The sequence below is a fragment of the Prinia subflava genome, chromosome 2, assembly GCF_021018805.1.
Source record: "Prinia subflava isolate CZ2003 ecotype Zambia chromosome 2, Cam_Psub_1.2, whole genome shotgun sequence".
NCBI classification, from domain to species: Eukaryota; Metazoa; Chordata; class Aves; order Passeriformes; family Cisticolidae; genus Prinia; species Prinia subflava.
In genome coordinates this window covers 54461576-54487726 of record NC_086248.1, presented here as the reverse complement: position 1 = coordinate 54487726, position 26151 = coordinate 54461576, and the positions used below count along the sequence as shown (strand labels likewise).

The 26151-nt window shown below is 37.7% G+C and overlaps 1 protein-coding gene across 7 annotated transcripts in view; it reads left to right on the top strand.

Annotated features, from left to right (window-relative positions):
• Positions 1 to 25732, top strand: part of ARHGAP18 (Rho GTPase activating protein 18) — a 97098-nt gene extending 71366 nt beyond the window's left edge. For all 7 annotated transcript variants that reach the window (XM_063389983.1, XM_063389986.1, XM_063389981.1 and 4 more), the window contains 10 exons: positions 511 to 676; positions 3375 to 3466; positions 5758 to 5835; positions 8595 to 8754; positions 11398 to 11480; positions 12754 to 12960; positions 13748 to 13894; positions 19419 to 19543; positions 20716 to 20777; positions 23337 to 25732. In XM_063389983.1, coding sequence (XP_063246053.1) covers positions 511 to 676; positions 3375 to 3466; positions 5758 to 5835; positions 8595 to 8754; positions 11398 to 11480; positions 12754 to 12960; positions 13748 to 13894; positions 19419 to 19543; positions 20716 to 20777; positions 23337 to 23428 — 1212 coding nt within the window. In that variant the 3' untranslated portion in view covers positions 23429 to 25732. The remainder of the gene's footprint in view (positions 1 to 510; positions 677 to 3374; positions 3467 to 5757; positions 5836 to 8594; positions 8755 to 11397; positions 11481 to 12753; positions 12961 to 13747; positions 13895 to 19418; positions 19544 to 20715; positions 20778 to 23336) is intronic.
• Positions 25733 to 26151: the final 419 nt, after the last annotated feature.

Below are 26151 nucleotides of genomic sequence, written 5' to 3'. Positions count from 1 at the left end.
ATTGTTCATGGACAGCCATTTCCACCAGTATAAACTGGAAAAGGATGCAGAAGGTGGAGGACGAGTATGTGGTTGCAAGCAGGACAGATCCAGACTCTTCTTGGAGGTGCCAAGTAAAAAGACAAGAGTTACTGAGCACATGTGACTAATGGCAAAGTAAAGAAAGCCCTCATGAGAGCATTCCACACTGAACCAGATTCCCACAGGGTTATTGGGAATTTTCAAAATTCATTTGAATAGCAGCAACAAGCAATCCAACCAGATTTTGCATTTAGCCTTGCTTTGAGCAGCAACTGAATTAGATGACCTCCAGAAGTCACTGGAAATCTAAATCTTCCTACCATTTTAAGGTCATCTGCTTTTTAACTTATTTGTGGGATTCTCCCTTGATTTAGTCAGTAACAGCAGGCTTCATAATGAAAGGTTGTACCCTGAAGGAAGCACAGCCTTTGAGCTAAGTAATTTGTCATGACTTGGATTATTCACTCTGCTGCAAATCTCTGCATTTAGAATTTCAGACTGCCGAAGGACAAAACAGGTACCACAAAGATTGGTGACCTAGCCCCTCAGGACATGAAGAAAGTCTATTCTTTAGCACTGATTGAATTAACTGCTCTCTATGACATACTTGGGACAGAATTCAAGCAGCAAAAAGCTGTAAAAATCAAAACCAAAGGTAAGTTGGTGTTTTGTATTCTGAACCAATTGCATCTGTTTAATCCAATAAAACAAATGCACCCATTTCTTTATGATCTTCCAGCAGAAAATTTATATATAATATATAAGCAGTAACATAGGTCCTGAGCAACATTTAATTTTACACCTTAACTCCAGGCAAGTTTTAAGCAAATTCACTGACATAAAGCCTCCAACTCTTTGTCTAAAATTAAAACTCAAGACAGTCACTGAGCAGATAATCTAAGGAGTGAAGGGTAACGATGTTGCCCTTATGTGCAACAGGAATTGCTTCACCAAAGTTTGTATGTGCTGATTTATTCCTAAAGAGCATGAGCATCTGCTCTTTGTGGGTGTTCTTTTCCTGATTTCCTGAAGGTAGGTACTGGTCTACTTTCAGATTTGGACTCAGTGATCTCAAAGGTAGTTTTCAGCCTTTACAATTCTGTCATTCAGGTGAGTCTACTTGACTTTTGTGCTTTTGTTGCCATTGGTGGGAGATGCTGGAAGCCTTTGTCACCTGTTTCCTATTCTGTCTGGCACAAACGTTCCTGTGTCATATAGGCCTTGCCCATCCAGTATTTACTTAGGCTATAATGTAGTTTTTATGCTGAATGGCATCACATAAAGTGGAAGATTTAAACTGTTGCAGAGGAGGCAGAGACAGCTGCAACATGTCATTTCCCTCTGCAAGCCATCAGAGCATATGTGTAATCACAGTGCTTTTCTTGGGAGCATGGAAAGCATGGAAACCAGTTGCTTGATGCTAGAGGTTTTCAGTGCTTTGTTTGGTTTTTGTATTTCTGGTTTCTGCTAAATGCTTTACAAGAGCTTGAGATGTGTTACCATTTAATCACAAGTCTGCTTTGCCCAGAACTCTGTTGTCAAGGTTCAGTGAACGTGACAGTGCAATAGCTCAGTTTAAATAATTGAAAGCAACAGAGAGCATAGAGAGATACACGGCAAGGTACAATAGATTTTCCAGAATATGTTCTTTACTTTACAGTAGTAGTAAACAGCTTTTTTAATGCAAAAGGCACACATAGAAGCATCAACAAGACCTTGATTGCTTGAATGCATTTTCTTCTTGCAGAAGTACTTGTGCTGTCACTAATACACAGAGACAAAGCACTTTCTTCTCTTGTATTTTGGGTTTTAGTTATAACTGCTTCTTCTTAAAAAAATGTTTATTGAATTTCAGTCTCAGCATAATAATCTGAATGGCTGGCATTTTTAAAATGTTGAATTGATTAAAAACTTTTTTGAAAGGTAAATAAGATAGGCTAGACTCATGGCAATGTGTAGGAAATGGACAAGGACATCACCTTTTCTGCCAAGCTAATCTGCTTTTGCAATGTACTGCCTCCAGTGCCTTGTTGCTCTGTCTGACCCTTACCTCTTCACTCCTTAACTGTTGTTTGGCCAATTGATTCATACAGTGGTGGGTCTGTTTGCTTTCTCCTTTGTGCTTGAGTATGTAAAGATGATGAAAACATCATTCTTCTGGGGAATGCTGTGCTGCCTTTTTATTGACCTTCTGGAGTTTGTTTTTTCAACTACATTTCAATGGAAACTTCTATTATTGACAAGAACTTCAAGATAATAAAGCTATGGGGTATGGATATTGCCTGTATGTATGAGGTCCTTGTATTTTACAGGTAGATTTTTTATGCTAACAGAGATACAAGAACTTCTGCTTTGGCACTGAAATTGATCTCTCTTTGATATATATCATATTTTCTCAAGGGCTGACAGGTTTTTTTAGTAATTGCATCTGTTCTGTGTTCAATATTGGCATGGCACCATACCAAGCAGCAGTTTTTAACTACATCTATTGTTATATGCTGCTCCAGAAAACTTGCACATGCAGCAATTATCAGTACTTCTGGCAGAGAAGTTCTGTGTCAGCAAACTTGGGTTAGTCATTATTAGCATAGCTCTCTTTAAATGGTTATTCACTTCTATTCAACTGGGCCATAACACATGAAATTCCCATTTACATGAAGACTAAGGTTAGTTTTTCATCAGGGCTAAATTAACTGCGACTGAATTCCTTTTTTAAAAAAATTTGAATTGCCTTAGCCCTATAGTAAAAGTTACTTTCTAACCAAGAATTAACTGTATTTTTGCTTTTTTTAAAAATGAATCTTTAGTGAGTTGGTAATCTTGCTGTTCTGCTGGTGCTGTATAATTCAAAAGCACAGGAGTTGAAAAGCTGTTATTTCCAAACCCTTGTAGAAAGAAGTGTTCAGAGCAACTCTGGGTGACAATTGTATTTGCCCCATTTTAGTGACCAAGTTCTGGATATTTTAGTCATGCCATTTCAATCTCAACTAGAATAACTTACATTGAGTGGTGAAGATCTGCATTGCAGGGTCATCATCACATTCATTCTGCAAACCAGAACTACGCAGTTTGCTTTCATTTATGCAGTTTGCTTTACTGTGCTGCAGAATATGTGGATGGCAATTTGAAGTTAAAATAGAAGGCTCCTAAGGAAGAAATGATGAATCCTTTTAGCCAGAATGTTTTGTGTAATAACTTGATTGGCAAAGACATTAAAACACTTTAAACAAAAGGTCAATAGCTCTGAACACATTACATAGACTTACTGCTTCAGAAATATGGGTTTATGCCAGTATCACATATACTGGAAAAGATGTGGATAATATTTCAGTTTCTTTTGCTTTATTCTTTAGACTCTGGCTTGTTTGGTGTCCCACTGTCACTTTTACTGGAACAGGATCAGAAGAAGGTCCCAGGAACCAAGATCCCACTGATTTTTCAGAAGGTAAACAGACATGAAGAAGTTAATTTCCTACGTACATACAAAATGACAAAACCATAACATTTTGTCCTGGATTTATTTGCTTCCTGTAGCAGTTTTCAGTATAATACTCTAATCCATCCAAGTTAGTGTAACTTTTATTTGCAACTTTACTTACTAATTCAGTAAATGTGATATTTCGCATTGTATCAGACATATTTTGAGTTAAAGAAATAAACTCACAAGGCAGGTGCTTTTCCAGAAGACTTGTTGCTTTAGTACAAAGGGCAATGCTATGGCCCATATCATGTCATGGTAATGGGGGAGATAATTGGAAAGAAGATGGAGACCCTGTATTTACTACCCACACATAGGATGTCTCATTTCATGAGGAGAAAAGAAACCACTGTGTGTGGACCTGTTGTAACACTAACAGAAACTCAGTGCTCTATTGTCACCATTTCAGTCTGTTTGTAGATGTGCTTGTTACTTTTTGAGAAACAGAAGTCTCAAAGTAGTTTTGCACCACAGTCTGAAAACTACTGCCATGTCATTCATGCCAGAAATTACTTCCTCAGGATCATAAAAACACATTTCTGGAAAATATGCTATCTATATACTGAGAAATCACATTGCAAACAGTGATTGATCACTCTGCTGTCCTAGCAACATCGAATATTCTACATAAACATTAATATCTTATAGATGTAATTTGTTTTGCAAGGTGTAGACATCATTTGGAATACAGTTCTACTTCAAATAAGAATATGAAAATTTAAAGTTTCCCATTTCTTCTGCTTGTGCTCTGCAGCACATACTTTCCAAGAATGGGGTATTTATATAAAGTGTAAGAGATAATTTTGTTCATTCTGCTTTTTGAATGTATCTTGTTTATCACTGAAATGAAACAAAGCAAGCTGACAGGAAGACTGCTTCATTAAAAATAAAAATACACCTAGTTTTTATTTCACTGAGGAATTTAAATTAAAAATAATGACATAATTTAGTCAGGGGTTTTCCAACTGGAAATTCTGACAGTAATACCAATTCATGTGTTGTCATCAGAAGTTTCTGCTGACAGTAATTCCATTCTCTGGCCTGCTAATAAGGCCATGCAAAGCAGCCCTGAGAGACCAGAAGGGTGGATTTCCCACAGGGGGGATGTTGGTGATGGGCACCAGCCACCTCTTGCTGTGTGCCAAGGGAACACTTGTGAGTGTTTGTGAAGGAGTTGTGGCCACCAGTCGTGCCACCAGACCTTGCCTTCCCCAGCAGTGGTGGTGGTGGCAGGTCACACCCTGCCCACAGCGTCTCTGTGCCCAGCAGGTGCGAGTGGCAGGCACCGATCCGGTGTCAGCCGGGTACAGGGTGAGTTGGATGGGGCCAGTCAGCACTTTTTTTTTAACCATGGAAAGTGCACTAGGGGAAAACTTCTAGTGTGGTTTTCTAACTTTGTGGGGTTTTCTGTCCAGTCTTCTTTATAGCATTTATCTGTTACATAAATGCAGTGGTAGGTAAACTCCCTTTAGTTTCTGTAACTGGAAAAAGCACAACTCCGTTGCATAATTTTTCTTACTCGAGCATTGGTGCAGGAAGGCATTTAACAAAGGCACTGCCCTAGTTAAACATTGTGGGAACTATTTGTGCTAAAATTATGTCATCAGCCTTTGACGTTTACAGATTTGTTTTAAATATTTTTAAATCCATCCTTCAATGAATGTTTCTAGGCATATTATTTAGAGGAAAAAATTATTGTATGGGTTTTAAGTACTTTTATGGAATTTCTGCAAATTTATTCATGTGAAGGGTTGCAAACTTTTGAGTCCATTAGGACATCAGAATTTGCAAATCAGAGGCTTCTTCAAAGCCTAGAAGTTCTTAGTTCTCCTCTTGTAAAGTCCTAGAGTATTCATGAGAATGTTACCTTAGTTATTTTGATTTGGAGACATTTTAACAAGGGTAGTAATTGGGATATAATTTTGAAGTCACAGTAATTTTTGAAAAGAATTCTTCAGTCTTCAGAGGAGGCTTGAAGGAGGTAAAAACCCACAGTTTTCTTTTTTAATAAAATAACCAAGCTCTTCTTTAATACTATTCATAAAAAGGGTAATAACCAAATTAAAATTTTCTTCTACAACAACTGTAATCCATTTGCAAACTGTGTTTGAACCTCTGCTTGTTACAAAGCTGTGTGCACAAATGCATGTGCACAGAAAAAGAGAGGTACAAGCATAAAGGCTTCAATATATCAGGATTGTCTGCCAGTAATTTTAATTGGCATCTTTGTTCATGCCAATTTTGTTTGTGTTTGACAGCTGATTGCCCAGATAGAAGAGACAACTCTGGAAACAGAGGGACTTCTTAGAATACCAGGAGTTGCGACAAGAGTAAAGGTAAAACATTGCACAGGTTATTAATATCCCCCAAAATGCATGTGTGGTTGCTGAATTTATTTTTTCAAATAAATATATTTTAGCATCCTGTTGTTGTGAAAATCTTCAAAAACAGAAAGCAAAATGTCTTTACAAAGAGAGCTGAATTATATTAACCAGAGAAATGACGCTTTCACTCAGTGCCGTTTTGGGGAAAGTTTTGTAGTTTTGTAGTTCAAGTTTGAAGGAGAGTCAAAGCTACGTTTCAAATTCAGTTGTGCCAAAATCTCATTAATTCTTGGCATGAGCTTTCCAGCCTTTTGCTTTTTCGCTGAACCAGTTTAACCATCTGAACAGTTCATACACGGTCTTTCTACCCCAGGAGGAAGCTTTTCTCTGGCATTGTGAGCCTTTTTTAATGGCTAGACTTAACCTGCGTTGCAGGGCAAGGCGGGCAGCACGCACTGAAGAACCTCTCACATTTATTTTTATGAACAGCAATATAACTACTCGGCTCACTGAGCGCAATCTTGTTAGGCACGTCTGTGCACACGGACACTTCGCAGGGCGAGTGCCAATTACATGCAGACTCTTCCCCAGTATTGGCCTTAATGCAGGGAGCTAAATACACACTGTGATTCATGCCAAGACTCAATGTGTTAAAAAGACGGTCTGAACTGGCCTTAAATTCTAAACAGAAAGGACCATTTAAGTGGATTCAGCTGTCCGAAGACGTCTGCCAGCCTCTGTTGTGTAGAACTTGGTCCAGCTGCTGGCTCATTAGAAACAACTAAAAGAAGGGAATATTATGGAAATTGGGTTTGTTTATTTACCAGTAACTAAGATACTAATTTTTTTTTCAGTTTTCCTTCGTTCTTTGTTTTCCACTTCACATCAGTTCTGCAAACCGGAGTGATTTCTTAATGATTTTGTTTATTTGTTTGTTCTTTGATTTTTTTTTTTTAGCTTAATGCAATTTCCCAGACAGTGGATCATCCACTATTCAACTTTCATTTATTTTTAGCCTCTCTATTTGCAGGAACTACTTCTTTAAATTAAGCAATAATTTTGTTAGCAAGTATGTTCTTTTACTTATTCTAATAGAATTTTTTTTAAAAAGCAATCATACTAAAGGGCCAAAGTTTTCCCTTAATTTTCTTAAACAGAAAAAAAAGTATTTTCCTCATTCTATAGTTATATGGATAGACACAGAAAAATACTTCGCTATCATATTCTATAGATTTTAGGGTTATTATTAAAAATGCATTGGATATACTCCATAGTCAAATACATTTACTTTAAAATGTTGGCATTGGAGCACTAGGACACATAGTTGAAATTTCAGCCTTTGCCTCTCATATAAAATAATTGTATCTATATGTTTAATCCTGCATTTACTGCAGTGATTTGGTCTGAATATGGATGAAGAAGGTGATGAGTCTCTGGGGGAGAATTTTCATCTCTGTTTCTAAGGCTTGCTATTTTTGATGATCAGGAAATCGCACCCACTTGACTTTAGGCATCTGAATCATGACCATTGCACATTTGAACCTCCAATACAGTCAGAGGAGACAGAAGAGCTCTCTGGAGGACAGTTGGGAATATCCAACTTTCATATCAAACTAAGTGTCCACATTTTCTTTTTAAATAGATCCGTTTTCCATTTGGACAAAGTTAAATTTAATGAGAAGGGTATCTTAAAAATGTATCTAATATCCTCTGTTCAATGTGCCCTTCTTGTCCAGATAAATAATTATGGCTATATTTTTCCACAGCACATGTTTTGCAAAATATGAGCCAGTGTCTCTGTCTACCTTTTCTATGCAGAATAACTGAGCTAGAAGAAGGGAGGGACCTGTGAGAGGTGCCTCAGGGCCTCTGGCCCTATACTGAGGTTACTTCTCACTCTGCCAGACTAGGACATAAATGAAGTGGGTGTGAGATCAGGACTGATACATAGCAATAGACTAAGAAGGACTTGGTCTTTGCAGCATGTTCCTGTTTGTGCATCTGTGAAAGCCCAGTAGTAACACTGCCACGGCAGCAGGGCTGGGATATGGTAATGTCTGCTGCCAACAGTATCAAATCCTTTCCCAGCCCCAGAGTTATGACCTTCCACTGAGACTTTTAGAGCTCTTTGCTGCATAACCTCATGATCTGTGGAACAGTCCACTTCCACACTGGGCATGTTTGACAGCCGTGCTAGGCAAAGCTGTATGTGCCCAGCAACATGGAATTCCCTGTAGGTGGTGAGACATTCAGCTGTTCACTTACACAAATCATTCCCTTTGTTTTAAAAAGAGAACCAGCCTCACCTTAGTGTATATTTTGATAAGAAGCTGTGTGTCAACACACATAATTGTCTTATTTGTTTATGAAAATGGCCATGTATGCATTACAGCAACACCCTTGGGTAGCAGTTTCAAAATTGCTCTGTATATCAGACAAGTCTTAATATTTGAGCAGAGGGGAAGTCATGACCCTTATGTGCTTGAATATGATGTCTGTTTCTTATTGTATATTTATTCCATATGGCTCTGATTGAGGCCCATGGGATTTTTTCCCATATGATTTGACTGCTGCCTATTAACATGTGTTTGCTTGCAGCACTTCTGATCCCAAATTTATCTGTTTTGTAGCAAAAGACCAGCAGCAACTGGAGTTGTGATATTTCAGATATCCTTCTCCCCATATCAACGTGTGGAAAGTATTGCTGTGTGTAATGAGTGACTTCCAGCAGCCAAATATTACCGGTGCTCTCTGTATCCATTGCATTTCAGGGTCTTTGCCAAGAACTGGAAGCAAAATTTTATGAAGGGACTTTCAACTGGGAAAACGTAAAGCAACATGATGCAGCAAGTCTTTTAAAACTCTTCATCCGTGAACTGCCTCAGCCACTCCTCACTGTAGAATATCTCAAAGCTTTCCAAGATGTGCAGAGTGAGTAGTGTCCTTTCTATCTCTGCTGAAGAAATTGATACCCGTGCAGAGAAGTGCCTCTTTGCTGAGAAACAAATTGAATAACAACAAGTTTCTCCTGAGAAAAGATGGGCACAATTTTGTTACTGTGCCAATAACATCTTTCATGTAACAGCTACTTTAATAGCTTACACATACAGTGAAAGCACATTTTCACTTCCTAATATTCCTGATGGTAGTTATGAGGTGTACAAGGGTTATACAGAAAATGTATATGACAGTATCAGTTTATAAATAGTGTGTGCTTCAAAAGCAAACCACAACAAAGAGAAGTTCTTCAGGAAATACAGCAAATGATAATTTATACTGTTTAGGGTCTTTTATCCATTTATAAGAGAGAAGTTAGAGCAGAATAATCAGAACTGCTGATTGTCCATAGTCCTTGAGATCAGCAAGGGACATTTTGTGAAAATGTCCTCTTTGCCAACTGGTTACCAAGACAGCAAACATACCAGCTGTAACTGGAAGAGAGTGGCATGGTGATAATGAATCCAGAGTGAGAACCCACACACATTCACTCCCCAGTCAACATGGGACTGCAACTTCTATTTCCCTTGTCTGCAGGCAGAGCTATGGCTCATTTCTAAGAGGGGCTTTCATGGAATCACAGAATAGTCTGGATTGGAAGGAATCCACAAAAATTATCAAGTCCAACTTTTTGGATGGTCCATATGAGGATCAAGCCATCAGCCTTGGCATTAGTAGCACCATGCTCCAACCAACTGAGCTAAACTCAGGGTCAGAAAAGTCACATAGACAGTCAGACTGAGAAATATTCTTAAAAAGGCCTGGCTATGTCAAGTCTCCCAGGTCTGAGCTGCCTTTCAGTGCCATCAGGTTGGTTGGAGTAGGGGGCTGGTGCTTTGGCCTGCTACACAGTGTTGTTGATTTTGCAATACTGAGTGTCAAGTTAAAACTGGCCAGAACACTTTCAGATGGTGCTGGCAGCAAAGAGCTCCACGAGGTTGTTCCATTTACTGGATAGTGATTGGAGCCAGGAAGGTTTCTGCTTGTGCTCCTGAGCTGTCTGGAGGCTTATGTGGTTTTACTTACCCAGAAATACTCAGGTGCCAGGATCCAAACTGCTTTCTATAATGAACCAAAGGATTTGCTTCAAAACAGACATAGCACTTCATAGACTCCCATTGTTAAGGTAATTTGTCTTGTTGTTTACATGCAATAAGATTAAGTGGTAGAAAAAAAGAACCATCTTTGTGACAGTAATCAGTGTTTTTCATGATACCATGGCTAAGTAGTGTGGTTAGCATTAAATATTTAAAGAACATAATTTAAACAATTTAATTTGGTAATTCAGGTAACGTAAGCAACTAAAATTCAGTTGTTACTTAGGTGAGCAGACAGAAACTCTTCATTTAAGTAATGAATTTTAATTGCTTTGCAATTGTATTTTTGCTGACTTTCCTAAGACTGATTCTCATTGCTTTTTGAACATTGTGACATATGGTATTTTGAAACTGAATTTAAGCCTTACTTTTAATGTGTGCCCTTCTAAAGCCAGCAGATACATTGCTCTCACTACTAGATGTTTTAAATGGCTATACAATTTGCCACTCATTTATCCTGATCCTTAATTTTTAGCATGGTAGAAAGTAATCAGCAAGGTGGGGGTTTCTTAATTTCATCAATGAACTTTTTTTTTGGTTTATGGTGTCTCAGTTGATTTGGATGAAATGTATTTGAAATAGCAATTCAGTTGGAATCCCAGCAGGATGCATGAGAACAGCCCTGTTGAATTTTGAAAGAATGTGCTGAATCTATGTTGTGTAGGAACCTCCTTCTTCACTTGTTTTATGGATAGCCTGATTCATTAGGAATCTCCTGAGAAGACTTGCCAGAGCATGTCCCCTAAAGCATGACAGGAGGAAGTTTATCACAAGAGACAATTGTGAGAGAGCTGGGTCTTTCTGCACTGCCAAAACGTAGGAGTTCTTCTAGGAGATGGAGGAGTGTAGGGATGCATTCACTGTGCAGCTTGGGTGAATGATGCACCACTGAGCAACTGGTAAAAGGCAGAATCAACGTTGCTTTTGTTTAATTATAGCTTGCCTCATTTGGTACAGCACTCTCTGCTGTAGATATGTGTCAGGCTTCTCTGCTGTTGGTTTTATCCCTGCTGGTTTGCCATGGCAGCTGCTGTTGGTTATGTCGCTGCAGACCTGCCTTACTCAGTTACACGTGGTATTCATTCAGTGTGGGTGACTTGGGAGATCGTGCAACTGTGAAGGCAACCAGAGAAGCTGTGAAAGCAGTGTTGAATATACCCTTTGGTATTTGGGGCACAGCTCAGAGAGGGAAGAACCGCTAGCTATTCCTTCTTGTAGCATTGCAAAATAAAGAAGGGATCACAAGGCATCCAGAAAGCATTGCCAAAAGACTGCTGAGTCACACACCAACTGAATCCTAAAAGAACTTTTGGAAATGAGTATCAGAAAATCAGGACCTGCCAGTACTTTGTCATACTATGATAATTAGCCATGTGTATGCACTCAGCATTTTGCAAGAAGTTTCAACTTAGAAATCATGCTTTTTGAAGAGTATAAATAACAATTTCAAAACACTGAGGTCTGTGTGCTTGATTGGCAGATCTCCCGACGAGAAAACAGCAACTGCAAGCTTTGAATCTTTTGGTTATACTTCTACCTGAAGCAAACAGAGACACCCTGAAGGTTAGAATTGTTAATACTATTTTCCTGCATAAACATTTTGTCTGTTTCTGTGAATCCACTGTAATGAATGCTGTTGTCTTTTTAACATTTTTTTTTCAGTTCAAAGTTAATGCTGAAACTAGTGGTTCTTTATATTCCCTCATATTTCACATAACTTTGGGAGAAAAAACAAAAACAACTTAGGACCCTAATTCCTCCCAAATGACTTTTAAGAATGTGACTTGACATTTTTCCAGGATTGCAATAGTAATCTCCCTGTGAGCAACCTTTTCTCTTAGAAGTTTTGCTCCTTTTTTTTTTTTTTTTTGCATCAGTCATTATTTCCAGTGCAAAAAATAAACAGTGGTAAAATACAATGAATGTGAGTTTCCTTTTAGGAAGTGGGTTTAGCTCTTCATTTTTATTCCTCATTTTTCTCTGTGCTGTTTTTTTCTACTCTAAAACCAGAAATTTACGCTTCCTGTTGCTATCTGTAGCGTGTTACATGGATTCTTCCAATTTGTGCTTGTCCTTTTGTAGCAAAACTATTAATGTTTTTTTTTTCAGAATATGCTTACTGTTTTTCAGAATATGCCTACTGTTAAAGCTGTTACAATCAAGAAAGAATGCAGGATTTGTGTAGGATGCAGAACGTCATCTATTACAGGCAAAAAATTCTACTAGGTCTTATTGTTAAAACAAGACTTTCTTTTTGAGTTTGTTTATTTTGTGGAGGCAGTCGAGAAGGCTCCTGAGTTGAACTACAAATATCTGGAGCCAAATTAATTGAAAATTGCCAGTTTCTGGCTGGCTACCTGTCATTCACAACGCAGTGCTTTACTCGTGAACTACTTACCTTACAGAATTAGCTGCTCCATGTCTTCATAACTATGACAGCTGGCACTCTTGTGTTCAGTTTCAGTTTAACAGATGCCAACAGTAATGTCTTCACAAGCATCTGTGGGATGCTGCTTATGCACCTACACAACAAAGATTTTGAGACAAATCTTACTATGCAGGGCCTCGAAGTCATGTGAATGGTTTTGAAAACATTACCCTTGAAAACAACAAGAATGTTCTCCTTCATTACTTGAAGGAAACAAAACTTGCATTACCGTTCTATGAATATTCACACTTCTATTATTGATTGCTTTTAACGTGGTTTTATTAGGAATTAAGAGCTTTTTCAAAAAAATATGCAACTTCATGTTTCACTCTTGTGTTCATTTTCAGCTCTGCACATGCTTCACTTTTCACATGCAGAGTTGAGCTGAAAGTTCTGCTCTCCTTTCAGGTACTGCTTGAATTCCTCCAAAGGGTAATTGATCACCGAGACAAAAATAAGATGACGTTGAAGAATGTTGCAATGGTGATGGCCCCAAACCTTTTCACGTTCCATGGGTTTGGCTCCAAGACTATTGAACAAAGCGAGTTTGCTATGGCAGCTGGGACAGCAAATGTCATGCGCTTCATGATTCAGTACCAAAAACTTCTCTGGACAGTAAGTGTGTTTTTAAGGGGGGCGTGGAGGATGATGTATTTCACAACAAGGTATCTGAATAGAGAAGTCATGTGAAGCTACAGCCATGATTTAGAAAAGGATCAGACCGATCCAGCTGGGTTCTTGCTCATAGGTAACTCTCACGGGAGCAAAACAAAAATATTACCTCTTATGTTAAGCTCTGGTGCTCAGAGTTTTAATATTGTACGTACTACAGTTGAACTCAAAAATAAGTCCTTGGGGCATATGTGTATTTGGTCTATCAGTATGCATTGCTGTGGGCAATTCTTTTGGCTTAGAGGTATTAGCAGGAAACACAGTGTTTGAACTCATTGCTCTTTTGGGACAAAATTAATATTATGTAAAACATGTTTTGGTAAAGCATGAGGTTGTGACATGGTCTTAAGCAAAGCTCTAGCCTTAGATAAACTTTACAAGTTGGAGGTGTATTGTCCATCAGCAACCTGAAACAATTTTGACCTTTGTTGCATGTGAGAAAAAGTAATTATCATGATTTTACACACTAAATGTCAAGTGAATTTTTTTGGCTGACAAAAGTAAAAACTCTGTATGATTGAACCTCTCTTCCCCTGAGAAGTCACTGAAGTCACATATTTTATCACAAATGAAGTGCTTTTAAAATTGTTTCACATTTTTATATTATTTGAGTCTTTAGTTATTAGTGGAAAGAAACACTATTTTTGAGTTCTACCTAAAAATCTGGCCATTTACAAAATTTTGGTAAGCAAATTATGTAGTTATTCATGCTTACTCTATATTTTTGTAGATTCCGAAGTTTATTGTTAACCAAGTGAGAAAACAAAACACTGAAAGCCAGAAGAAGGAGAAAAAGGACAAAGCTATGAAGAAACTTCTGAAAAAGATGGCATATGACAGGGAAAAGCATGAGAAGCAGGAGAAGCCTCCTAATGATGTAAGGAAACCTACATCTGAAATGCTTTACTAATAGGATCGTAATTTTTAATGAAAAAGTGGATGTAGCCAAGGGAATATATACATTTTTCTAACTGAGAATTTCAATAGATAGCATGTTAGGGTGGATTTCACAGTTTGTGAGTTACTGGCAGGACACATTTAGAGGGTTGTACTGGTTTTTTGTTTGTTTTCACACATTTTTCAGACTATTTCTGTTCTGAAAAAATGATACCAGGTTGTTTCATCTGGGCATCTGAAATAAATATACATTAGGTCTGTATCTGTAAAGAGAGCAAGTGTTGTGGCACGCCTCAGTATTACTGAACCCACATCTAGACGTGTTGTTGCCCAGTGGAAGTCACAGCAGACCATGTGTTTACTTAAAAACTAAATATCTAAATTTCCCTACTTGATATTTAAAAATGTTTGGAAACAAATCTGGCATTTAATTCTTCTCCCATCTACAGGAGTTCCAAAATCACTGAACTCTGTCCTGGTCCATAGCTAGAACATGCATGACCTGCCCAACCCAAGAAACCTCAAAAGATGAAACAAAAATGAAAAACTGATGAACTGCTTCTTATGCAGCTACTGTCCAAGTGGCTACTGCCAGCTTACCCCAGTGCATATAACCCACAGTTCACTATCTCTCCTTTAGGTAATTGGCTTCTGCCATACCCATCAGTGATGTCAAGGCATAACTTTCAGTGTAACACTCTTTGCACATTCTTTAAAATACAAAAATCCTGTGGCAATTATGGTGATAATTTTTCCCTGTAGTTCAGAAAGATTTTAGTTGAGCTGTTCCCACTGACATCAAAACTTTAAAAATACATCTCGTGCATGTTGAAATTGTTGATAATTTTTAGAATTACGATTTGTTTAAACTTTTTAGCCTACACAATATAGTACCTGAATTATAAAGCATTTGAAGTACATTATTCCAAAGTTAGTTTAAATACACAAACAGGTAATACCAATCTTGATTCGTGTAATCAGATACCATGATGAAAATGTATCAGATTTGGGTGGTGATAGAAGCTCATACTTGAGTGATATGAAAGTTCCCCCTTGTGGCTTGGAGTCACAGTGAAGATTCTGGTGAGGGAGAGTCATCTTGTGGTCGCTGGTAGAAATGCAGTGCTCTGAGCAGCCTGGTTTTCTTACCAAGTCAGACTGTTACCAAAGAAAGGGTTGTCATATTCTTATAAATGCATTTTTTAAGCTTTTAAGCCAAAGCAAATAGAATGGGGCAAATGAATATGCTATATATGCAGAATTTGCTGGGGACTTATATTTCAGTATTCCTACCTCATTTTGTATGCAGTATTTGACAGGTATCCTAATGTCCAAAATTAATTAATTCCCCAGGCATCACTTCGCCCTACTTTTGTATCTCTCTGTATGAAGGAATCTTTACACAGAATGAATTACATATGATTTTAAGATAAAGCTAATTAAACACTGGAATTTGTTTTTCTTGGTCCGATAAGAAAAGAATTCTTTGAATTCAATTCACTTGAGTTGATGTGATGATGCTTAATGCCTTAATGCTGCCATCCTGTGTTCAGCACCGAGATAACAGCAAATACACTGAAAAAAGTAAATGCTGTTTCAAGTTCAGGTATTAGATTTTTTTAGTAATTCAGTGCAAAGATATGTCTTTTTAATCCACTGAGGGGTTAGGACTGAGGTCTTTTAGAGTAAATTATGCCTTTCTGATCCACTGGGGAGATAGAACTGAAGTCTTCTGTAATATTCTTACTTAAATGTAAATGTAAAGTTACTATTCAATAATTTTCTTTAAGCCCTAGAATTCTGTGGAGATTTTTGTCAAAATTAAATGGTACAATTTTTTACAAATCCTTCATGCTTATTGCAAGCATTCAGTAATTTTAGGTGCTTGAGAACATATTACTCTTAAAATCACGTTCACAAATTGATAAGGTGTTATTGGGAATGACAGTTCTATATATTTTTGAAGTAAAAAAAAGTCTCTTTCAGGAACATTTATTGATCTGGGTTTTCCTTCTCCCCAGTTTTCAATTTATAATGCTTTAATTTAAAAATGACGTGACTTTTCCTGTGCAGTTCTTGAACAGTATTTCACTGTCAGGTGGCAAGTGAGGCACCCAGACCTGTGGTGAATTTCCCACTCCAGTGAAACCTGCTTGAAACTTTCAATACCTAATTACCTTGTGTGCTGCTGAATATAAGCTGAGGATAAGTTTCTATTTTCTAACACTTGCTGCGGCACCCTACATGATTAAACATAGATGGACAGAACCTGAGTCACTTCCATATTCTCCAGAAATAACTCAGTATCTGCATCTCATTTGAACAAAATTTCATCTTAGCTCTGATGAGGCCTCTCTTTCAATCACATTTCCCCTTTTTTGACAGAAGTTAAAAAGCAGAGGTTAAAAAGCTAACTTCAGATGAGATCTGTGTACAGTGTTGAGAGTGGTTAATATTAGAGGGCTTGTGAGGGTTAATTGCCTTTTGGGAGAACTATGCATACCTATAGCCCCAAGTCAGTGTTGGGGATTAAGTCTTTATGTTGGTATTGGGCTGAATAATGCTCTAGATAGGCAAAGAAAGATGCCCTCAGGACTGGAAATTTACCTACTGCCTTTAGCCACATCTATCCCATCTGTCATTGTATTCCTCTGTATGGTGCAGTTGTTCCAAAAAAGGGAGCTCTCATGTGAGCAGCACAACGCAATGCACTGGGCTGAGCTACTGCAGGTCATAAAAACCATTGTATCCCATGGCCCTTCTGTTTGTACAATCTGTTTGAATTTACACAGAGTAACCTGTCTGCTATTCCTGCTGAATATGTCAGCCACTGCAGTGACAGATTATTTACTAAAAAAATTGCTACCTGCTAAATCATTTATCTGTGTATGGCTTTCTAGTTTTTTTGTCCCAAACTAGGTGCAGGATTTTGCAGCCCAACGAGAACAACTGCTTTGCATTTCTTTCAGACTTTGCCTTCCATGTAGCAAGAATCCCTTTTGAAAATCATTTTGTTCTTCATAATGTTCATGCCCCACACCTGCTTGGTATACTTTGCACCTTTAATAAGTATGTATAATATTCCTTCATTAGTGAAAATATTGCATACTCACATTTCTCTCTGCACCTGGAGTGAAAAATGGATTAGAAAAAACTAGAAGAGACCTACCCCAGATCCTGTAGTCAGGCAGCTGCTCTGTGATATATAGATTGCAAGTCCCTCTGAAAAGGAGGGGTTTGAAGAAGATTACTACCTCACAGATGACAGCTGTGCCTGCTGCAGACTAAATGTTGTAGGCCAATGTGTTTTCCATCAAGTAAGGATGTACTGTCTTCATTTTTTTAAAATAATGCAATACCTAATTCAGCCAAGGGTTGCAGTGTTTTAAATCTGACCTGAGAGGGCCTGTGAGGCAGGGAAGGAAACTTGCAAACTGAATAGCATAGGTGACCCAACTCTTCAGTGTGTTGTCAGTCCGCTCATAGGTTCATAGTGTAATATGTTGTGATATGGAGCCCCTCACTTGGGTATTTTGAACTGTGCTGTGCAGAGAATAGGTCATGTCATTCAGCTCTTAGAGGCTTTAGGCCACATTTTCTTTCTCACCAACTTGCATGGTGTATGGGCTAGGGGTTGCTCAGGTTCTGTTCTCTCTGTAGTTTGGCAGCATGAACATACTGTGCAGCTGAGCTTGATTTCTCCTGGAAATGCAGGTGGTGAAAGTGGCAAAATGCATTAATTAGCTGAGCTAATAATGATTTTCTGTGAATAAACAAAGTAATTATTCTGTTTGATCTGTGACCATAATGTTGCAGCTCTGTGGACAATTCTTGTTCTTTCTCTCACACACTCAAAGCAGACTGCTTTTTAAATAATTTATCATATGCCTGCTGTGTAGCAGAAAAAAAGTTATCCAGCTGAAAGTTGGAGAAACTCCACTGAAATCAACTGAGACAAAATGATAAAGAACTGTATAAAAAAATGAAAGCTACTTTAAATTTACCAATTTGAAGTTGATGGAAGACCGGTTAGGGGCATGTATAAATAATCATTTCATCCTTAAAAATTAATTTCTTTTTGCCAGGTTCCCAAAAGTTTGGAAGGAGGCAAAAATTTTTAAGCAGGATTTACTACCTAGCAGATGGCTACAGACACTATTTCCATAGGTGGAGGCCTTAAAGAACAGATTTGACAAATTTTAGAGATAAATATAGGAGAAATCTCATTGAGATCTCCTACAACCTTATGAATCTTTGATTCCACAATTACTACCTAGCAAATTCTCAATATAATGATTCTTACTGCTTTAGACAGAAATAGTTATGATGTCGAGTATTTTTAAATTGATAAATAATAAGACTGGATGCAAAAGAATTGTTTGGTTAAAATTGTGTACCATAACTCATCATTTGTCATGAGCCTTCAGCTTTTTCAGGAAGCTGTTCCTGTGATTCTGCTCACATTTGTATTTGTTCTATACTCCTTCAACTCTGATGGCTTCAGAGAAGCTATTCTAGATTCACAGGTGCCCACATTTATTCATTGATTATGAAAGAAAAAATGTTCAGCCTTACAGTTGGGTAAATGGAGGGGTGTAGGGTGGGAAAGGAGAGAGTCAACCGTCATAATCAACCTTGAGTACAGAGACTCTTACTTTATTTTCCTATCAAAATTAGTATGTTTGGGTAAATGATAATGTAATCAGAATAGAAAAAATTCCAGGAACAAAAAGTAGGACCTAATTAACAAATAAATTATGCATTTTGTAACTTCAAATGTCATGTACCTGCAAGTTGAACAGAAAAGGTGTCCTTTGTCCTCCTTCTCTGTAGCTAATATGATTAATATTCATCATCAAGGACTTGTGGGTTGAAATAAAATATGAATCCATTATATAGTCAGACTATTATATAGGGCAGGTTGGCTAGTTGAATATATTCTGGACAATAAGAAATAGGGAGAAAAACCTGCAGTAGTGAATATCTGTTTTTAAAAAATGGAATTTACAAAAAGGGAAGAAAAATCCTTTAAAGTAGACTGATCCATGAGTACTTTGTGCGTTTTGGTTTTTTTCTTTGGCAGGAAGTTCAGATTAAATGGAACTGGACAGGTTTCTTCCAGAAGTTTTAGCAGAGGGTCAGTGTGGGGGCGTTGCCTGGTTTTCATGCCTGCAGCAAGAATTTTCTGTATCAGTGTCACATGCTTCTTATCATACCAAAGTGTGTTCTTAATATAGCGTAATTGTTATTGTTCTTCTTAACATCTTTGAAAAATAATTAAACACTACTGTTGTTTTGTTCTGAAGTTGTCCCTGTAGTTAAAAAGAGCTTTGAAGGTCGGATGTAATTTACTGAACTGCAGTGCAGTTATCATGTGTTTGTAGTGAAGTGTAGTAGGTAGTGAAGTGCAGAGCACTGTACTTACTTATTCCATACTGTATTTTGAGGAGCTCATCAAAGCCAGCTGCTAGCAGCTTTGTTCCAACACTCTTATTGCTTTGCAGACTGATGTTCCTCAGGGAGTGATACGGGTGCAAGCGCCTCATCTTTCCAAAGTTTCCATGGCAATACAGCTGACAGAAGAACTGAAAGCCGGTGATATAGTAGCCAGGTTTCTCAGCCAGAAAAGGTATAAACACATCTTTGTTTTGTTACCATGTCGGGAGAAGTGTCTCTTCATTTATTATATCAAGAAAAAAGTTCTAAAATACTCCAAGTCCAGGTCAGTTCATGAACTTTTTGGCTGAATTTAGCCATCAAAATACACACTTGAGGATTTAATGCTTTTAAATGTCATTAAAGCTCCAGAAGCCTTCAGGAATATGTGAGTGCTGTTAGTAAAAAAAAAAAATTGTTGTTTAATCTGATGGGTCAGGAATAGTTTCGTAATTTTCTGGGGACAAATCAGAAGGGAACTCCAAGCAAACAGAGGAATAAAAAAAGAAGAAAGAAAATATTTTTTAAAATAATGCATTTATATACAACAGCGCAATAGGTATTGGAGTATAATAATGTGCAAATGTCATGCACATGAAATGATGTAAAAAAAAAGCCACATTTTAGTCTTTCAAATCCATTTAGAAAGGGGGAAATTTTAATCCATCTTTAAAAAAAAAATAACACATGTTCATCATATCTAACTATTCAGCTAACGCAATAATGTGGTACACTAGTTGAGATTAAGAAGGTACTTTTCCTAAGCACTGTTTTTAGAGTTTTACACCATTGTCAGAGAGTTATTTTCTGGCTGGGCTTTAGCATACATTATTACAATTAAGCAATGAGAAAAATAGAACCCCTTTGTAATACAGGGACTTTATTCTTCCACTGTCCTTTACTTCTTTTAGTTGCAGTACAATTAAATCCAGCAAGAATGTGGTTTCTCCCACCCAACCATATGGCTTTTTCTGAGCTATGGCTTATTGAGGGAAATACTTATTTTTGTAGCAGCAGTAAAAGAAAAATCAGAGGGTAAATATCAAGCCACTTGCAAATAACAATGAAGTACTTTCCTAAACCCTGCAGTTTTTTCGTATTTATCTTACCTTTTCTAGTGTATTGCTCACTTGCAGGACTGTTCATTTGCACTAGCATGCAATGGTATTCTTGTTCACTATTGTGTTTATTTATTTATTATTCACTATTGTTCTTGTTCGCTTGTATCAGTAAGCATGCATATAAAGGATTTGTGGTGGGTGCAGTGCTGATCTCAATTAGCATAACTTCTCCCAGACATGTTTAGGTGGCTGATCCACAAATGCCTTCATAATATGATCATTTGTTGTGTTCTGTTCCCCACAGCGGAAATGTCCAAACACTCAAGAAAGAAGAGGTCTTCCTTTATGAAATAGGAGGAAATATTGGTAAGAATGGCTTCTGAACAACTTCTTTTGCTAGAATGGGATTCCACTGTCCATGGACTTCACTGCAGCTGCATTTTTATCTGTGTCCCTTGTTCTCTCTTACACTAAGGGAGACAGTTAACCTTGTGGAGAAGGCAGCAGAGGAGTTGGTGTGATCATTGTATTAGTAGTATCTTATTATCTGTCCCAGAGGAAGTTGGCAGCTGTAACAGATGTTCCTGATATGTATGTACAGTGAATAAGCACAGAAAGGTTGGGTACAAAGGTGCTTGAAGTTTATCTTATTTATCTCTTTGTACTGAAGCATAATAAGTGAACTTACAGTCCTTCATGTTCTTCATTTGAGTGTCACTTGCAGGTTCTTTTGGGTAGAAGAAAATGCTCAGACAGAAAGATGACAAAGTGATAAAATTTTCCAACAGTTAATCTTTCCTGCTCTGCTTATTCTGGACCCTTTTGATTAAAGTAATTAGCAGATCAGCACAGTTAATGCCAAGGATAATTTTGAACACAGTTCTAGAGTTTTCTTCCACAAATGCAAGAGTATTTTTGCATTAGAAATCAGTTTCTAATCACAGTATTTTTCATATGCTCAGGAAAACAAAGGGAGAACTAGAAAGCAGTAGTAGATTGGACTTACATTTACTTTTTTCTTTAACTGTGACCCGTTAACTTATTTGGCATTATAATTACATGCAGTACTTTTTTCCTTTGGAAGTTTGAATTCTGTATGTAAATTGCTACTTCTAGCATTTTTTCTTTTATTCTAATCACGATTATATATCAATTTTTTGCATGTTTGGCTAAACCAAAAGACTTAATTAAATAGCACTTACCTATGTTTCCTGCAAGAGGTATGTTTTAGTGTTTTTACTAAGTTATTTTACTAAGTAAATAAGTTACCAAGATAGTTGGGTGCCAGAATGTATTGTATGCTCTCATGCAAATCCAGTATCTACATACAATTCCTATGCCTGCTGAAGCAGGTTGCAGTCCCAGACAATAAGACTTTTGTAAAGGAGAGGAATATCTTGTTTATTCTACAGAGGTGTAGTCATTGCAGGAAAAAAGATTTTGTAACAGAATTCCAATAAGATTGCAACAACTTACTATTAAACATATGACAGAAATTGTATTTCTCTTAGAGGAAGTGCAGATATGTTTTGTTTTGTTGTCACATACGTTAGAAAGTGTAGATGTTTTCTCTGTCTGAATGGTTTACTTCAACTTTAACTAGTCCTTACTAGTCCTTATTAATACTCTCAGTTGAGGTAAGAGAAACTCCCTGCCTTTCTTTACCCTGCCATACAGGTTTAAGTAAGCCAGCTGTCCTGACCTTTGCCATCTGTCTGTCTTCCCAATGTGCCTGGCTCATGTGGAGGGCACCCAGAACAGTAAGACTTGAGGGGCTAATGACACACTCATATCCTTACACTTACGCTCATAATTGTAATAAGCACAATGCTGTGTTCTTATCCCCTAGCAGATGCAGCTGCTGAAGTCTCCAGACATTTCTTTAGTAGTCAATACACTGTAGGACTTCAGGGCACTGAATGGAACTTCTGCTACTGCTTTGTGCCTGGGACTGGCTGGATAGGGACATGGCAAAGTACTGTCCCCATGCTCTCACTGCCTGAACATGCTGCACTGTGCAGAGGAGATCTAGTTCAGCAACGTGGGCAGTACTGGTCACAGAGGCTGGGATTAGAATCCTAGAGAGAGCAGACAGAGACTGCCTGGTTGAGCAGGGAGTCTTGCCTTCTTGCCTTCACTGTGCAGGGAGTCCAAAGAGCTGGGGGACAAACTCAGCTGCAATGTTCTGCCTGTGTTTGCCTCCCGTGTAGGGAGTGCAGGTACTGGAAATGTCTGTCTGGCACGAGCCATCCACCCCGGCCAATTGCACAGCAGAGTAGAAGAGGGGCTGTGATGTAGAGCTGCAAATGCATGAGATAATGCTTTGCCTGTAGGGGAATGGAAGAATGTGCAGATCTTGATGGATCGGCATATGCTATTTTCATCATAGCTACTAGACATAAATTAATTGCCTGTAGTGCACCAAGAACAGTGTATTACTTTCCCCGCCTAGGACAGCAATTATTACAAGTGCTATGCAGAACAGCTGACTTAAGAGAAGGAGAATAAGGAGTAACATCTTCTTAGCAAGGAAAAACCTTGCACAAACTTAGCATTTGAAAAGGGGGAAATAACCTGAAATTTTAATAGGCTTCTGTGCAAGTGTAAATGTTGGTTTTGGATATAATCGTAAGAGGATCGGGACATTGCTCCATTTTTGCTTGCAGAGGGGAGTTCCCATCTGCATGGTCTTTGTGAAGAATCTGGCTAGAATGTGTCACAGACGTGGAACAGCCCCTTCTCTTCTTCCTCTTGTCCCCTTCCTCCTTAAGGAAGGGTAAGAGCACCTCCAACTTTTATGTGCATTGTCCTTTGTTAAACACCACAGAGAGATGTTGAAAATGTACATGGAGTAAAACAGTAACAGGAACTTTAGAAGTTGTTTCTCTTTTGCTACTGGTGTAACCACGTCTTCTCTGTTTGTAGGAGAACGCTGCCTTGATGATGATACCTACATGAAGGACCTATACCAGCTCAACCCAAATGCTGAGTGGGTTATAAAACCCAAGCAGAGCTAAGATCACAGCTAATGGCAAAACCTCCAGCCTGTGGACTTCTGTTGTATGGCTGAATGTTTCAGAGGCATAGTGTGTCCTTTCAGCATTCAACCATTATGTATATTAATAGAACTTTATCCAGTTAAAAAACTACAACCAAACACCACCACCACCACAACAACAAAATGATGGTGACCCAACAATTATAACCAGTAAACTTTCAGTTTTACTTGCAGCAAAATTTTGGAGATAGCACAGTTTTCCCACTCATGTTTGAAACAAGTATAAGTACCTTATATATTTTATATATAAGAACCTTAAATATTTTAATGGCACTAAGCTACCTCCCATCTGGTAGGTCTTGTTTAAGAAGAATTTATTTTTCAAACAGGTGTTTAAACTCTTTATATTAGAGAGCTACAATCTGTTTGTGTAGCATTTTGTGTTCATATAGGTCTTTTCAATGCTAGTACAATAGAGAACCAAATCCTGATCACCACTTCTGAATGGTACAGTATTAAAAATACCTAACCCTAGTACCTAATATGAATTTCCCAAATAAGTGTGAATTTCACAGGAAAAAAACCTGCAATGCAATGTCTTTGGAAGTCCTAATTTAAAGTTTCATGAAAACTATTTAAAAACAACTGTGAAAATGCTTTCTATGCAGCTTTTTTGCTAGATCTTTTAAGTAATTTTATTTTTACTCCTATTGATTGTGTTCTTGAGATTATTACAAAAAAAGGAAAGAAAAAACAAAGAAAAGATCATGTGACAAGGTGAGTCTTTTTAAAGCTCACTACTCTTGGCATTGTCCTTTCTAGCATATTGTCATGCACTAGAAAAACCTTTTAGGTTTTTCAGCAGTGATATGCAGCTATGTTACACACACTGATTTCAGGGGGTTTTTTGACATCTGATAGACTGAGTTTTGTGAACTGCCAAAACTTTTCTATTACTAGCGTAATAAAAACTTTCAGGAAAATTAAAATAACTGTGGAAGGAAACTATAGTCTAAATTTCATAGGTAGCAAACCACTAAACCTTTCACTCAAAAACTATGTAAGGGTCTACTGTGGGTATTACCTTCCATCAGCTATATATCTGGTCTATCCTGGACTAGGCTAGAAATCAAGTTCTCATTTCCCTGATGCTGATAGATGCTGTCTAAATCACTTCAAAATTAGTGGTCCAACAGAGAACTATTGCAAATCCATCCCTTTTCAGGAAAGGACTGGAAACTCCCTGTGGAATTCATTGATAATAAATTATAGACTGAGAAGGCTTGTTGCAACACAAAGAGCTGTGGCCTGGAGCTCCAGAGCCCGTCCCACAGCAGCACTTTGGGCTCGCTAGCTTGTGTACCACTTGAGAGTTTATTTGTAAACTAGCTCAGCTGTGCTCAAGTGCTTTTTCACATGCGTGCTGACTACCTGAAGTAACTACTGTGAAATTGTATCCTTGGAATGAATACCTTCTTTCAATGCACACAGAGATTTATATTGACCTCATAGGGAGTATTCTACATACAATCAAGGACTGAATTACATTTTTTTCACATGATCAAAGCTGATTAAAGGAATAAAGGACCTTTCTGCTGAGCTTTGGACATGGGCCCTGTGTTGACAAAGTAACCACTGGAACTCTCCCTTTTGTATACAAGCAGTGAAATAGAACTCTGAAAGGTCACAGAAAAATTAGACATCTGCTGATTAGTTATCCACAGCATATGAACAATTCTGGGGCCGTGTGTATTTATTGTTTCTTAAAGTCAAAGGCTGACTTCATATGAAGAGGAAGCACTGCACTGGTTGGTTCTGAAAAGCAGGATGAGTAAAAGAGGAAATTGTTGTAATGTGACTGTACTGCCCTTGATACTCAATCTAGTTGGGTATTCCCACGTGGTACAGCACTGTGCCACTATGGGCAAATCCTCTAAGACAAGTTACTTTTGTCTGTAGAACAAACTCCCTGTTCTTAAAATGCAAGGAATAGAGTACCAAAACAGTACAATGCTTAGGTAAACATTTATGAACCTAATGTAATAAATATAAGGGGTTTTTTGACATGTAATACAAAAATAATGTGTGTTTTCTTGATACATTATAGTTCTGTAAAAGATTACTTGTTACTGGAACCCTAGGTGTTATTTTAATCAGGAGCAAAGTGCAGATGATAGGAACAGCTGTTCCTAACAGTTTCAGTATAAAATTGCAACCAACCTGTTGTTATGATCTCTTAAATAACTTTGGTTTTGGTTTAGTGCCATTGCATTTTTTTAATTTAAGGAAGTTCTTTTGTAATTAAATGTTGTTTTTTTTCTGACTTCTTTTCTGATTCAAATTCTTATATTTGTGCATAAAATGTACCCAAATGACAGTAAGTGATGATTATTTTGTGACTTCGCCTTTGTAGAGAGCATGTAGCATTGTATATGACAAAAGACATTGATAAGTTAAAGTCCTGCAAAACAAATGCCTGCTGGAAAAAGAAATAACTGGCTAGAAGTTTAGAACTTTGCTGCAATTGCAATACACCTTTGCTAAATCTGTAATATAACAATTACTGAGCACGTGCAAAGGAACAGGAGACTTCTCAGTGCTCATTGAAAATACTGGCTCTTAATTCCTCATAATTATGTCATTAAATTAGGGCACAAATGGGAAGTCCAAAATGAATTCAGGTAAGCTGATAAGAATCTTTTATAATTAAAAAGACAATGCTGCATTAGTGGCTTATTTGGG